The following is a 16,839-nucleotide window of genomic DNA, read 5'->3' as shown; positions in this document are numbered from 1 at the left end:
GAAAGACTTACCAGACAATCAATTCTTCAATGTATAATTTCAGTTACATCATACTGCAAAGTTTTGCTATAAATTCTGTGTTACGATCGAGCCCTCCACAATCACCTGATGAAGGAGCGTCGCTCCGAAAGCTAGTGTGCTTCCAATTAAACTTGTTGGACTATAACCTGGTGTTGTGTGATTTTTAACTTTGTACACCCCAGTCCAATACCGGCATCTCCAAATCATACCTCATTAGAAGTGGTGTTTAATTTGAGTCTGGCATTGACTAAAAAGTAAACAAAATTAACTCATTATTGATTTAAGCTGAAATCAAAACAGCAAAAGATATGTGAGTTTAATGGCTTAAAGGTACAATGTACTCAAATGTACTTACATTATAAGCAGGATTGTGGCGTTTGGAATTTTGGCCACTTGCTGTTTAATATTTTCAATCATTTCACCTCATCATAGATGATGGTGACATAGACGTTATGTTACAGGCTGAGTAAATCAGAGACCAGGAGTTCAAATTCCACTGCAGCAGTTGGGGAATTTACAAATACATTTTTTAACAACTTAAATTTCCGAGTGCTGGCCATGTGGTTGTTGTAAAATCCTATTTGCTTCGCCAGTGTCTTAAAGTAGGAACATATGAATTAGGAACAGAAGTAGGACATTTGGCTTCTCAAGCCTACACCACCTTTCAGTAAGATCATGGCTGTTATATTTGCATTTTTAATTCTGCATTTCCATCAATCCCAGTTACTTTGATTCCCTTGTCTACCAAGAATCAACCTGTATGTATCTTAAAAATGTTCAATGATTCTGTTTCTAATGCCTTCTGAGAGAGACAGTTCTCAGTCACACTAGTCTTTGAGAAAGAAATTGACCTTGTTGTTATCCTAAAAGAGCAGCCGCTAATTTTTAAATTATGCCCCCTAATCCTGGACTCACCAAAAGAAGACTGCCTTTCATGTCCAACTTGCTAAGACTCAGGATCTTATGCAATTCAATCAAGTTATTCCTGACTTTTCTAAACTCCAGTGGAGTGAAGCCCAGTCCAACTTTGCCTCAGAAGATGTCCTCTGAACCACCTCCAATGCGTCCTTAAGATAGGAGCATCTTCACTCCCTTCCTTGGTCATGACTTCAGACTAACAGCAATGTTATTTCTTAATTGTCCGCTGCAAGCCATTCAGCTAGGGCTAAATAGGGATGGAGCATAAATACTGGTCTTGCCAACAATGCTCAGATCCCATGGATGTATAAGAAAATCCTTATAGGCAGAATACCTACGTACATGGAAGCATAAACAACTGGAGCTTATATTAAATTTGTCTAGTCCTGATTAGATTGCTCCATGAGCACTGTATCCAGTTTTGGCAATCCAAGTAAAAGATTCAAAGTAGAGAAGCATTGCAGATTTAAGCCACTGTGCTGAGCATTTAACTGAGAAATATAACAATACCTGTGTTTTCCAGCATTGTAAAATAAAGTCGTTAAATTTGAATCCCGTGGAGCTATAGAAAATGGTAAACAATTTGGCAAAAGGTAATCCAGATTATTTAAAGTTGAACCCTGATTCAAACTGGCAAAAGGCAAAAGTCAGAAGGTTCCTTATATGAAGAATTAAGAATAAATGCAATCAATACCCAGATAGGTCAAAAGAGATCATAATCACAAAATGTTCATGCAAGAGTTGAATACTATGATAGAAAACTCAAGAAAGTTTGGAAATAAAGTCTAAACAACTTTTAGATCTTTTTCTATTTCATCCCTAACTATTTCATCGGACATCTTCAATCTCTCCCTGCAGCAGGCCACTGTCCCTGCCTGTTTCAAGAGGGCCAACATCATCCCTGTGTCTAAAAAGGCTCATGCAGCATGTCTCAATGACCACCACCCAGTGGCCCTAACTTTGTGGTCATGAAGTGCTTTGAAAGGCTGGTCATGGCATTAATCAGCTCCAGCTTCCCCATTACTCTTGACCCACTCCAGTTTGCCTATCAGACCAACAGATCCATGTCAGATGCCATATCATTTGCTTTTCACTCCTTCCTAGAACACCTTGACACCAAGAACAGCCACCATAAGAATCCTATTCATTGACTACAGTTCAGCCTTCAACACCATTATCCCCTTCAGACTGATTCTAAACTTATTGATCTTGGACTAAGACCCCCTCTCTGCAACTGGATCCTCAGTTTCCTGACCCACAGGCCACAATCAGTGAAGGTTGGGACAATATTTCATCCTCACTAACACTCAATACTGGAGCCCCCCAGGGGTGCATACTGGAGCCCCCCCTACTGTACTCACTGTATACCCATGACTGCGTCGCAAAATAACAGACTAATGCCATTTGCAAGTTTGCTGATGACACCACCATAGTTGGTCAAATCTCAGACAGTCATGAAACAGAATACAGTTGGGAGGTGGAAGACCTGGAAAAATGCTGCACTGAGAACAACCTAGCTCTCAATGCCAGCAAAACCAAGGAACTCCTTATTGACGTCCGGCAGGATATTACTCATGTTCCCCTACACATTAATAGCACAGAGGGGGAACGAGTGGAAAGTGTCAAGCTCCTGGGAGTGGTCACCCACAACAAGCTTTCTTGGACTCTTGGAGCAGTAGATGTACAGGTTACAAAGGCCCAACAATGACTCTTCTTCCTCAGGCAGCTGAGGAAATTTGGCATGACGGCGAAAATCCTTGCCAATTTTTATAGCTGCGCTATCGAGTACCATTCAACTGTACCGGAGACGGTTACAGAGAGTGGTGAACTCAGCCTGGACAATCACAAAGGCCAACCTCCTATCTATAGAATCCATCTACCAGGCCCGCTGTCAAGTAAAGGCTGCCAGCATTCTCAAAGATCCATCCCAACCTGGCAATGTTTTTCTACAACCTCTACCATCGGGGAGAAGATACAGAATCCTGAACACACGCACCAACTGGTTTTGTAATAGTTTCAAGCTTACTGTTGTTAGAATACTGAATGGGCTCACAAACTCTTATCATTCGCCTGTATCTGTGTTTTTGTTTTTGCAGCTGTTTACCTTTTATTTACTATCTATGCTACTTGAATATGTGATCTGCCTGTATTGCTTGCAAGACAAAGCTTTTCACTGTGCCTCGGTACACGTGACAATAAAGTAAATTCAATTCAATTCAATTCATCACAGTTCATCACAAATAATAACTTGCTTTTACTTAGGAGATCATTTCTGATGAAAAATTGGAAACAGGAGCTGCATGGTTGTGTTATGCTATATGATGAGACATGTCTGTTTGAAAGTCTGCTTTTAGCAAGTAATTTGGTCCTAATTATATACCACTCCCTCCGCGACTCCCTTGTCAGATCCACACCCCCCACCGACCCAACCACCACTCCCGGCACCTTCCCTTGCAACCGCAGGAGGTGCAACACTTGCGCCCACACCTCCCCCCTCACTTCTCTCCAAGGCCCCAAGGGAAACTTCCATATCCGCCACAGATTCACCTGCACCTCCACCCACATCATCTACTGCATCCGCTGCAGCCGGTGTGGCCTCCTCTATATTGGGGAGACAGGCCGCCTACTTGCGGAGCGATTCAGAGAGCACCTCTGGGCCACCCGGACGAACCAACCCAACCAACCTGTGGCACAGCATTTCAACTCCCCCTCCCACTCCACCGAGGATATGCAGGTCATTGGACTCATCCACCGCCAAACCACAACAACCCGACGGTCGGAGGAGGAGCGTCTTATCTTCCGACTGGGAACCCTCCAACCGCAGGGGATGAACTTGGACTTCACCAGTTTCTTCATCCCCCCTCCCCCCACCTTGTCTCAGCCGGATCCTTCCAGCCCGGCACCGCCTTCCTGACCTGCAGTCTTCTTCTTGACCTCTCCGCCTCCACCCTACTCCGACCTATCACCCTCACCTTGACCTCTTTCCACCTATCACATTTCCAACTCCCCTCCTCCAAGTCCCTCCTCCCTACCTTTTATCTTCTCCTGCTGAACACTCTCTGCTCATTCCTGAAGAAGGGCCTGTGCCCGAAACGTCGAATCTCCTGTTCCCTGAATGCTGCCTGACCTGCTGTGCTGTTCCAGCAATAAAGTTTCAACTTTGATCTCCAGCATCTGCAGACCTCACTTTCTCCTCGAACAAGTACAGAAGATGACTTTACTCCTAAGGAAGAAGGAATCCGTCTTTCCCTCCTATTTCTCACATCCTACTACCGAGTAGAAGTTGGTGCAGATCTGCTTGACTTCATGCTCTCTTTCCATTCTACTATCAGAACAGAAATGCCCCTTAGCAAGATGTTCATGAACAAGAAGTCACAATGTTCTGGTACTCCTGTAAAGAGTGAATAAGATAGAGGAGTACAGCACTCACTCTATTTAACTGAAGTCCTCAGAGAATTTGCAGAACAAATATTTCTCAAGTATGTGTGAAAGCTTTGTAAAATGTCTTAGAAAATCTTCAATGATGGCTTTCACAAGTTCTCTTCAAGTCTTCAGCACCAAGTAAACAGTAAAAGATAATAAAATGAAGTTGTGTTTAAAATCCTCTCAATGACATTGCTTATTGTCACTCTGCTAGAAGCAACTAGGAGACAGGTTTAGATTAAGTGCTAGTTTTCAAGATACAATGCAGTCTTCTTAATGAGCACTAGTAACCAATTTAGCTGGCAATCCATCATATCTGATCCTCTGTCAGCCATTCCTACAGCAGAGTTCAATGTCTTTACTGAGAAGATATTTTGCACTAAACTTTGGGTGAATTGGTACTTTAACCACAACAGCACCCTATTCACCTGAGATTCTCTTTTCATACTTAATGTATCTGCGGAAAACTGCCTCATAACAGTTTATAAAAAATCTTTCAAATGGGGGAATTTGAATCTGGACCAGTTGGACAGGTGTGGAGGGGAGTGAGACCATTGGAGGGAGGATGGGAAGATGATTGTGAAACAGCTAGGGAATTAATCAGAGATTGAGGAGGAAGGAACGGGGACTGGGGTACAGAGTCACAGGAGATGACCTTAGTTGCCAAGCTGAAGAAATCTGCATGTTCTTTCCAGTTAGTGTTGACAGGAGAGTACTAAAGGAAAGGGCTCAGCCAGCCAGTTCATTATCAAGCTGAGGAAATCACTTCTCTGAAATCCTACTATATTAGGTGGATACAGTCTTGGAGAAGTAGGAATGATATTACTTGAAATTTGTTAAAGAACTAAGTCTAAGAACATCACATTCTTGAAAAGGCAGTAGGATTTACAACCAGGATTTCTCTATTGTAGCCAACTTAACTGTTTCTTATTAAAATATTGACCAAGTTTGTCACGTAATCAAAATGATCAATTCCAACTATTATCTGATTTTGATACAAAACTAAGGAAATCTGACCAGTCGGACTCTTTATTTTCAAAGCAGTTGGTGCTAATTTCTAGCATTATATTATTTAGAAGCACCATCTGAGCTTATATAGATTTATATTCTCTCTTGACTATCTATAAGTATGTAAATTTGTTTTCTTGTAATTTTATTTTTAAAAATGCTCATGACACAAAAAAATGAAGTGTTAATGACTATAAGTTGTGATAAGGCTAGCATCATAAATAGTGGATGTCACTGATGGTGAGTTTGGAGGCCAGAAGGCATGTAAATAAGTAGGATGGTGTTTGTACCTGAACTCTGACTATTTGACCACCATCAGAATTGAGTTCTGATTAGAATGAAGTCAATGTTGACTTTGGAAGAGTTGCATGATGATTAAGACCATGTGAGTTGTTTGGGGAATCTGGAACCCAGGTATCTGTACAAGCTCGACTGTCCGAACCTGGTCAGAACTTTACAACATAAGAACATAAGAGCTAAGAGCAGGAGTAGGCCATCTGGTCCTTCGAGTCTGCTCTGCCTTTCAATAAGATCATGGCTGATCTTTCCGCCTCAGTTTCACTTAGCCGCCCTCTCACCAGAACCCTTAATTCCTTTGTTGTTCAAAAAAATACTATCTTAGCTTTAAAAACATTGACTACTTCACTGGACAGAAATTTCTACAGATTCACAACCCTCTGAGTGAAGAAGTTCCTTCTCAATTCAGTGCTAAATCTGCTCCCCCTAATTTTGAGGTTTTGCCCCCTTGTCCTAGTTTCACCAGCCAGCAGAAACATGCTCTCTATGTCTATCTTATCTATTCCCTTCGTAATTTTATATGTTTCTGTAAGATCCTCCCTCATTCTTCTAAATTCCAATAAACATAATCCCAGACTACTCAGTTTCTGCTCATAAGACAACTCCCTTAACTCTGGAATCAACCTAGTGAACCTCCTCTGCACCCCCTCCAGTGGTAGTACACCATTTCTCAAGTAAGGAGACTAAAACTGCACACTCCAGGGGTGGCCTCACCAGCTCCATTTACACTGGCAACGTAACCTCCCTGCTTTTATACTCAATCCTTTTAGCAATGAAGGAAAAAGTTCCATTTGTCTTTCTAATTGCCTGTTGAACCTACAGAACAATCTCCTGTGATTTATGCATAAGGATACCCAGGTCTGTCTGAATAGTGGATACTGCAACATTTTACCATTCATGTTATAGTCCTTTTTAGTGTTACTCCTACCAACATGGATGACTTCACTTTTATTAGCACTGTATTCCACTTGCCAGACTTTTGCCCACTCACTTAAAGTATCTTTGTTCCTCTGTAAAGTTTCACAGCACTTTGCTCTGCTACTCGCCTTAGTGTCAGCTGCAAACTTTGACACACTACACATGGTCCCTAAGTCTAAATCATCTATGTAAATTGTGAATAATTGCTGTCCCAATAATGATCTCTGAGGCACACTACTAGTTACTGATTGACAACCAGAATAGCACTCATTTATCCCCACTCTTTGCTTCCTGTTCGTCAACCAATCCTCTATCCATGCTAATACTTTACCTGTACTGCCATGCATCTTTATCTTATGCAGCAACCTCTTGTACAGCACCTTGTCAAAGGCCTTTTGGAAATCTAGCTACACCACATCTATTGGGTCTCCATTGTCCACCTTGCTCATAATCTCTTCATTGAATTCCAGTAAATTAGTTAAGCATGACCTTAAGGAAGACTGGAGGTTGGCTAACATGGTGCCACTGTTTAAGAAGGGTGGTAAGGACAAGCCAGGGAACTATAGACCAGTGAGCCTGACGTCAGTGGGTGGGCAAGTTATTGGAGGGAAACCTGAGGGACAGGATGTACATGTATTTGGAAAGGCAAAGACTGATTAGGGATAGTCAACATGGCTTTGTGCGTGGGAATTCATGTCTCACAAACTTGATTGAGTTTTTTGAAGAAGTAACAAAGAGGATTGATGATGGCAGAGCACGGTAGATGTGATCTATTTGTCTTCAGTAAGGCGTTCGACAAGGTTCCCCATGGGACACTGGTTAGCAAGGTTAGATCCCATGGAATACAGGGAGAACTAGCCAATTGGATACAGAACTGGCTCAAAGGTAGAGGACAGAGGGTGGTGGTAGAGGGCTGTTTTTCAGACTGGAGGCCTGTGACCAGTGGAGTACCTCAAGGATTGGTGCTGGGTCCTCTACTTTTCGTCACTTATGTAAGTGATTTAGATATGAGCATAAGAGGTAGAGTTAGTAAGTTTGCAGAATTGGAGGTGTAGTGGACAGCAAAGAAGGTTACCTCAGATTACAACAGAATCTTGATCAGATGGGCTAATGGCTGAGAAGTGGCAGATGGAGTTTAATTCAGATAAATGCAAGGTACTGCATTTTGGGAAAGCAAATCTTAGCAGAACTTATACAATTAATGGTAAGGTCCTCAGAATATTGCTGAACAAAATTACCTTTGAGTGCAGGTTCATAGCTCCTTGAAAATTGAGTTGCAGGTAGATAGGATAGTGAAGAAGGCATTTGGTATGCTTTCCTTTATCGGTCAGAGTATTGAGAACAGGAGTTGGGAGGTCATGTTGCGGCTGTACAGGACATTGGTTAGGCCACTGTTGGAATATTGCATGCAATTCTGGTCTCCTTCCTATCAGAAAGATGTTGTGAAACTTGAAAGGATTCAGAAAAGATTTACAAGAACGTTACCAGGGTTGGAGGATTTGAGCTATAGGGAGAAGCTGAACAGGCTGGAGCTGTTTTCCCTGGAGCGTCAGAGGTTGAGGGGTAACCTTACAGAGGTTTACAAAATTATGAGGGGCATGGATAGGGTAAACAGATAAAGTCTTTTCCCTGGGTTGGAGGAGTCCAGAAATAGAGGGCATAGGTTAAGGGTGAGAGGGGAAAGATATAAAAGGGACCTAAGGGGCAACATTTTCACACAGAGGGTGGTACGTGTATGGAATGAGCTGCCACAGGAAGTGGTGGATGCTGGTACAATTGCAACATTTAAAAGTCATTTGGATGTGTATATGAATAGGAAGGGTTTGGAGGGATATGGACCGGGTGCTGGCAGGTGGGACTAGATTGGATTGGGATAGCTGTTCAGCATGGATGGGGTGAACCGAACGGTCTGTTGCCATGCTGTACATCTCTTTGATTCCATGACCTGCCCTTCATGAAGTCATACTGAATCTACCCAATCAAACAATTTCAATCTAGATGCCTTGCTATTTCTTCCTTGATAATAGGCTCAAGCATCTTCCCCACTACAGATGTTAAGCTAATGGGTCTATAATGCCCCATCTTTTGCTTACCATCCTTTTTGAACAGTGGCATCACATTTGCTGTTTTCCAATCTGCTGAAACTGCCCAAGAGTCCAATGAATTTTGGAAAATCACCATATGCTGCTCTGGAGTCTTCAACCCCAACGTTTTGGCATGATGACACTTCGGCTCCCAAATACATCTTGGGATACTCTGTCTTAAGTGGTCAATTAACTGGTTACTTAAAGGACCCCTTCTACTGTCATATTAACCCAGCTGCACAGAGGCTATATTGCAATTTGACTTGCACAGCAGCTGAAATTAAGCTTGACAACTTGAGAGGTGGGGTCTAGGGGAATGGAAGTCCCCCAATCCAGGACATTCAGTGTCTAATTGAGAAACTGAACTTCTGGCAAGGAAGGGCCCACTCAATATCAATTTCCTATCCTTGCTGCCCCTCGTCTTCACATGACCCCATTCTGTGAATGCCCCACTTACCTCACCCCTTAACATTACTTACTTGTGTTCCGTGTCACTCTGCAAGCATGGAAATCTGAAACCTGCCCTTCTGGCAGCAGTGACAGCCTCTCCAGTGACACTGCTGTGCACAAGATCTGCCCACTTTTACTTGGCTATCGGCTCTCAGTAAGTGACACCTCAGCTCCTGAATCTTGATTCCAAAGGAAGGGCCAACCCAACTGCCATGTTGGGTTGTATTTCATTGGGCTTTCCCAAGAAATGGCAGTGTGGTTCTCTCATCAGCTATTTGGGTAGCAGGCAAGTCTTCTAATGCCACAGTAAGATTCTACTTGCAGGCTGTATTATTTGGTTGTTTCTAATACTGAGTTAAATTCTTTGGCTTATACTTTGACATTAGTTTATCAACTGCAGGCAATAATCTTTGATGACATCACAAGTTACCCATAAATCACTATAGTAATCAATTCTTGCTATTCAAATCCTAAGGCATTTTTACAATATTTAATGTATTTGTTGATGTACAATTGAGGTTGGAGAGATCAAGAAGTCATAGAGTCACAGAGGTCTACAGCACAGTAGATAGACCTTCAGCCCAACATTTCTGCACTGGCAAAAAGAAACCACCTAAATATTCCTTTTCTAAACCCAGTACTCCATTGCACATAGCAAATTTTGAATTTAAAAAAGGTGGTGGATATTACCAAATACATAAGTATCAGATTTAATTAATTCAGTATCAGAAACAAATCAGCCAGTTTTATTTAATTAACAAATAATAACAACTTCATTTCAAGCAAAATTTACTGTTGCAAAGGGAAAAAGGTTATTGATAATAGGTGACATGGTTCTGACTACCACCTATCAATATGCCAATAATCACCAGTGAGGATTTGAAGTTTGGAGCAGTGGTAATGGAATTAAGGATTGATGCATCACAGAAGGATGCCATTCAGTACATTGTGCTTGAGTAAGCTGTTTGAAAAGGGTGGTGTGATGCTAGTGTCATTGGACTAGACATCTGGAGGCGCAGGCTACTTTTTTTGTGGACATGCATTCAAATCCCAACATAGTGGCTGGTGCAATTCAAATTCAATGAACAAATCTAGTCTATAAAGCTAGTCTCAGGAAGAGTGACCATGGTAACCATCATTACTTGCTGTAAAAATCTATCTGGTTCACTGTTGACTTTAAGAGAGGAAATCTACCTTACTTACTGAATCAGACCTTCATGTGACTCCAGACCCATAGCAATATGATCACTCTAAACTGCCCTCTAAAATGTCCTATTAAACCATTCAGTTCAAGGATAATTGGGGCTGGAAAAAAGTGCAGGTCCATCCCATGAAAAAATAGTGAGTATTAAATTAGTTTCATTTGATTGTTGCTTCCCCATAGCCCAACAATATTAATCCCCATCAAGTTGTTATTTAATTCCCTTTTGAAATTATCATTGAGCCTGCTTTAAACACCTTCTGAGCCAATGTATTCTAGTAATACAATATGTAATAATTTTTCCTTCATATCACTGCTTTTGCCAATTATCTTATGTCTTTGTCCTTCAATTATAAACCTTTCTGTCACTGGTAACAGTTTTTCTTCATCCCTAAAGGAATTAAATATTATTTTATGATATTTAAATATTTTTATTGTATGAAATAAGTGCTACTTACATTATTTATGATCGTAACGAATAGTGGTAACTATAAGGATATAGATATGGACTATAAGTGTACTGAACTGAAACCACTCAGTATCATATGCACTGCAGTTAGCACAGAAGTACTTAGTCAGCAAGTAAGGTGTCTTTCATTGTCATCCAGCATTCTTGAAGTGACATTTGTCCAAGGTTAGCGTAATAGATGATGAAAGCCATATCCTCAGTGTTCAAGCCTTCAAAATCTATACACCACTCAGTCATCGAACATGTGATGTTTGTCATCATGAATCTATATATGGTAATAAACACTACTATTTATGGATGTCAGGAGAAGACAGAAACATTGTAACATCTTTATCATTTGCATAATTGCAATCTAATAAAGCATTTACTTTTACCCTTGATTTCAGTTAATCTTTCTGATTAGCTAAGGATCCAAGTGCATAATTAGAATGAAATTAATACAGAATAATCCTTTAGAAAAAGACTCCCCACTGCTCTCACAGTTCTCATTTTACAGAAAATTACCAAAAAAAACTAATTTGGGGACAACTTCTGATTCTCTCTTGAAAAACTGGCACAACTTAACTGTACTAAACATTTAGAGAGTTAAAGGATTTGAATTCATTATTTTAGGAAATATTCCAGTGTTCCATTGGCACAATACCAAATTCATTTAAGCTGAATACATTGTAATTGCACCTACTCTTGAAAAGTACACAATTGGCTGTAAAGCACTACATTTGTGGTCTGAAAGGCAACGTATACATGCAGGCCCTGCTCATTTTTCTTTTCTCATGTCTGATATGTTTAATTAAAACCTCACATTTGAGAATTCCAGCTACAATTATATTTTATTTCTTAATTCTAAATCAAGCAGCATAAATTATTATAATTACATGGACATGTCTGTGTTAGAAAAACTCACTAACATGGGAATGCTTGAAGGGAATGCTTGAAGCAAATTGCTTAAGTGGAAGCTAGACAGGTGCATAGGGGAGAAAATAATGGAAGATTATGTTGAAAGGGTTGGATGAAGTTGGATAAGAAGTAAAATCATAAGGAGCATAAAAACACTGACATTGCCAATTTAGGACTTGTGCTCTGATCCTGTATTCTTTATTCTTTCTATTTTTCATGCAAGGAAAGAATTATTCCTATCTGAAAACAACAGAGTAATTCCAAAATATTAATTAACCATATTTTCAAAAATATTAAGTCAAATTTACAGCAAATGTCATTGCCTACCTTGTGTTAATGTATTATCAGTTTATATATTTTCATGTCTCTGTCACAGGCTTTGGTAGGGATTGCACAGACTGACACGGTAAAACACTGAATCAAACAAGCCATGCAACAACAAATACCATTGGGGGAACAGCACAAAATAGGACAAGGTTTAACTATCAACAACATGGGGAAGAGTGCTGCCATATCTATGTATCTTTGGTCAATGTTTAGGAAATAAGTTTCACTCCATTTTAAAAACTGAAAAAAACATACGATCCCAACAGGGATCTTCTGAAAAGCATCCCATCCTATACCGCAACCCCACATTTACCATTGTTAACCTACCTAGCCTGCACATTTCAGAACACTAGGGGACAATTTGGCATAGCCAATCTACCAACCTGCACATCTTTGGATTATGGGAGGAAACTGGAGCACCTGGAGGAAACCCATGCAGACATAGGGAGAAGGTGCAAATGCAGTCACCTGAGGCTGAAATTGAAACTGTGCCTCTGGCGCTGTGAGACAGCTGTGCTAACTACTGTCACACCGTGCCATCTGTGTGGCAATCCAAAGAAAAAAAATAAGAAATAATTTTCAAACATTATTTTGGACAGTTTTTCATGTTTAGACTATTTTGCCAAACTGTTGTCATCTCTACATTTATCAAATTACTGTATAACTACAATAGCTATGGTATAAATATGTCTAGCTTAGAGTGGTGCTGGAAATCATATATTTCTTCAAACCGCAGTCACCCTGCCTCTATTGCTGGTGAAGTGCTTTTGCCCGAAACGTCGATTTACCTGTTCCTCGGATGCTGCCTGACCTGCTGTGCTTTTCCAGCACCACTCTAATCTAGACTCTGGTTTCCAGCATCCGCAGTCCTTGTTTTTACCATGGTATAAATATGTTACGAGCATTAAATGAAGACAAACGATGAAAGGCTACCTTACTTGGAAATAATATTAATAAGTTAAATTAGCAACAAATTAGCAAATTTACAAACTGGGACTCCATTTACTTTCAAATGGATTTTCCAATGCTGTTCTACGCTTTGATGGTTCATTTATTAGCTCAGTTCTCTTTAAATGTTACCTAATTTGTATAATGGTTACACTGAAATTCGGCAAATTACAAGGCTTCAATATTTTAAAACAGGGCAAAAAAAGTCTGGCGGTGTAGAATCGAAATTGGAGATTGCAAATAGCACTATCCTTCCGAGATCTGTCCCATACCCACCATTCTCTCTTGAACAGAAACATATGAAAAAAGTCTAAGATCCAGGCGAACATGCCCCTGACATTATCAGATTAAGAATCAGCCAGATGGTGGAGCACGGAAACAATTTTTCTCCAGAGCTTGTGCGTTTGCCTCGCTTTTTTCATAATCCGATTCATATATATATATATGGTCTTTCTCTTTTAGAATGAAGCTTTTGTCATATTGTTTCTCATTCAACTTAGAACGTCTTTTGCACTCGTCTGTGACGGAAATCTGAGTTTTACCAGGGCCAATTTACTTCGAAAATTCTGAGGCATATACTCTAAAATTAAACGATTGTACACAGAAGTACAGATCTGCCCGTTTACATGTGGAGTAGAATCATTGAGAGAGTGGATTAAGGCAAATCATTTCGCAAATCGGTTGTGGCAGAAATCTCCATTTTTATGGCTGATTTCTGCTCAGACGAGAGTCCAACGAGACAAGTCTGTGTCATATACTCGCAGATCTATCGCCTCGTCATTCAATTATTCACTGGCAGCGATTAGAAATCATGTTCAAAACATCTATCTTCCCATGTCTTTTGCTTTCAAAATGTAAATTGCGGTCCAGACTCTTGAACGATAGAGAGATGGGTGTCTTACCTGTTGTACAAGGCAGGGATAAAATACACATCACCAGGGCTGGTATCAACTGCATGTCACCTCTTCTCGGGGCAGCCACTGCAAACTCTTAGCCTTGAGATACAGTCACTGAAAGCTTCCTCAGCCCGAGACTGGACCCAACTTCTCCGCACCCCATGAAGGGAACAAGACAGATCAGAGCAGGCGGGACAAATGGGTCGCAGAGTATCCCAGAGGATTTCCAGTCCAAGAGACGTTGCATTAGCGGCGGACTTATTCAGCTTTTTGTTTATCAGAAATCTTCCAGTCTCACGGAGAGAGAGACAGCAAATTCCACTCCATCGATTTGCACAGGCTTTCAGCCGCGCTGGAGTGCTGAGGTCCTGCGTCCTAATTACAGTCGAGCTCTGCGTATGGAATTCGGATCTTATAGTTGGGGTGAACTGCTTCCCCTCTGCCCGTAGTATATATCATCACTCATTGGCAGAACGCGAAAACTGTCCTGTTCAGTGAACGAATGTACTTTGAATTAAAATCAAGTGGATTCCCCTTGATGCAATGCATGTGTTAGTGCTGTGAAAGTGAACACTGTCTTTGTGTGTGCGTGCTGCTGCGTGCAGGAGAAATAATCACTCATGGTGAATTTTATAGAAATGTCGATGGAGGTTTGGTGCCATGCAGTAGAAATACATCACCAAGAAAGAGACTGAAAGATGCTCAGGATACACCTAAGTCAGATGTGCACCTGTAGAGAGAACGGACGCTGCTTAAGGTTCAGATCTTACACTCGAACTGGAAACGTTACTGACACTCAGCATTTCAAAGGGCCCAGGATTAGGAAATATCTACACACAAGAGAGAGGAGAGTCGTAATGTGCTGAAATGCAAAACTGCTAAGTATAAGTGGACTGAAGTTGTATCCAAATAGATCAGCAGGAGGAATAGATGGGCATTGAAAGGGGCACTTTCTAAGAAGGCGGGGTAAAAGGGGAGATGGAGGGACACTCGACGAAAGGGCTACGGGCTCCAGAATTCAACTCTGGGTCTCAATTCAAGAAAGACACGTTTATCGGGATGCACAGAATCTCACCAATGTATTGAAACCATATAATGCCTTTGTACAATGGAGTCACACAGAACTTATTTACAGTTATAGGCCACATAGCGCAATGGTTCTATGCTGTTGCTCATGCTCCACACGAGGCTCTGCCCTTCGACCTCCATGAACACATCCCTCGATTTCTCTCCCTCATCTATTTACCGAGATTTTCCTTTACTGAAATGGTATTAAGCGCATTCCCCGACCTGCTGAAGGTTAAATTCGTTCCAACCCAACCGGATACGACGATTAGTTCAACTACAAAATCGTGACATGCCTCTAAGTGACCGTTGTTAGCTGAGCACTGCACAGGAGAGCAGAAGATCGCCCACCTGAACTATGCACGGGCTGGCACTGTAATTCAGCACCGCGGACAGCAACAAAACACCACTGTGGCGCCGAAAGAGAAAATGCTGGAAAATCTCAGCCGGTCTGGCAGCATCTGTAAGGAGAGAAAAGAGCTGACGTTTCGAGTCTAACTGACCCTTTGTCAAAGCTAAAAAAAAAGGGAGAAATACGGAGGTATTTATACTCGGCTGAGAGAAGGTGTGTCATGGCTCCAGAAGCAAAGGTAGCAATAAAGAGAACACTGAGAGAGAAAAGGAAAGCAGTGAAGGTGGACAGGGGGAGAGAGACAAACGAAAATCCTGTCAGAGAGAAGAGCAGTACTTCCTCAGGGTAGGCATTCCTGGAAGAGAGGTGGCATTGCCAGTCTTCAAGGCTGACCTTGGAACACAGGAACGTCTCATCTTCACCATGGACCATTCAGTCTCTGTCCACCTGCATACCCCATGAGCAGGGCCTAACTAACCTTCCATTGCTTCCTCTCCCACAGGCCCAGCTACCTCGAGAAACATGTTCCCCTCCACCGACACTTATTCGCTTGGTGGAATTGGTCCTCACCCTCAAGAAAGTTTCCTTTGATTGCTCAATTCCTACAAACCAAAGGGGTAGTTGTGAGCATCTGCATGGGTCCATGTTATGCCAGCCTCTTCATAGGATATGTGGTACAGTCCCTCTTCCACAGCTACAGGGGCACTATTCCCCTCCTTTTCTTCCATTACATTGATGATTATATCAATGCTGCCTTGTGCTCCCACTAGGAAGCTTGACCAATGCATTAACTTCACCCACACCTTCCACCCTGACCTCAAATTCACCTGAACCATCTCTGACACCTCTCTCCCCTTCATGGACCTCTCCCTCTCCATTTCCGGCAACTGATTTTAGCACCAACATCCATTTCAAAATGACAGAATCCCATTGCTACCTCGACTACACTTTTTCTCACCCACTCTTCTGCAAAATTTGATTCCTTACTCCCAATTCCTCTGCATCTGCTGCATTTGATGCCTGGATAAGGGATTCCACTCTAGGATATCCTAGTTGTCCTCCTACTCCAAAGATTGCAATTTCCCCTCTTCCATGATAAATAATGCCCTCAACTTCATCTCTTCCATTTTATGCACCTCTGCTCTCAAACCCCCTCCCACCAACTGCAAAAAGGATAGAATTCCTCCAGTCCCCACATACTACCCCACCAATCTCCAAATTTGATGCATCATCCTCTGACATTTTCACCACCTGCAGTCAGACCTCACCACCAAAAAGATATTTCCTTCCCCATCCCTATCTGCTTTCTGTAGGGACTGTTATTTCCATGAATCATTTGTCAGTTTCACACTCCCCAACAATCTCTCCTCCACACTCGGTACCTTTCCCTGCAACTGTAGGAAGTGAAACCCCTGCCCCCACACCTCCCCTCTCACCATCATCCAAGGACCCAAACAATCGTTCCAAATCTGTCAGAGATTTACCTGCACTTCTTCTCACCAGCCCATTGCATCTGTTGTTCCTGATGTGGTGTATTCTACATTGGAGAGACCAAGTGCAAACTC

The 16,839-nt window shown here is 41.7% G+C and overlaps 1 protein-coding gene across 1 annotated transcript in view; it reads right to left on the bottom strand.

Annotated features, from left to right (window-relative positions):
* Positions 1-14,532, bottom strand: part of LOC122562489 (neuronal acetylcholine receptor subunit beta-3-like) — a 47,262-nt gene extending 32,730 nt beyond the window's left edge. Inside the window, exon 1 of the mRNA XM_043715327.2 lies at positions 13,864-14,532. Coding sequence (XP_043571262.2) covers positions 13,864-13,918 — 55 coding nt within the window. The 5' untranslated portion in view covers positions 13,919-14,532. The remainder of the gene's footprint in view (positions 1-13,863) is intronic.
* Positions 14,533-16,839: the final 2,307 nt, after the last annotated feature.

This window comes from Chiloscyllium plagiosum, unplaced genomic scaffold (assembly GCF_037043375.1).
Source record: "Chiloscyllium plagiosum isolate Xiang-an unplaced genomic scaffold, Cpla_swu_hap1 HiC_scaffold_2, whole genome shotgun sequence".
Lineage (NCBI taxonomy): Eukaryota > Metazoa > Chordata > Chondrichthyes > Orectolobiformes > Hemiscylliidae > Chiloscyllium > Chiloscyllium plagiosum.
This window is presented reverse-complemented; position numbering and strand designations above follow the sequence as displayed.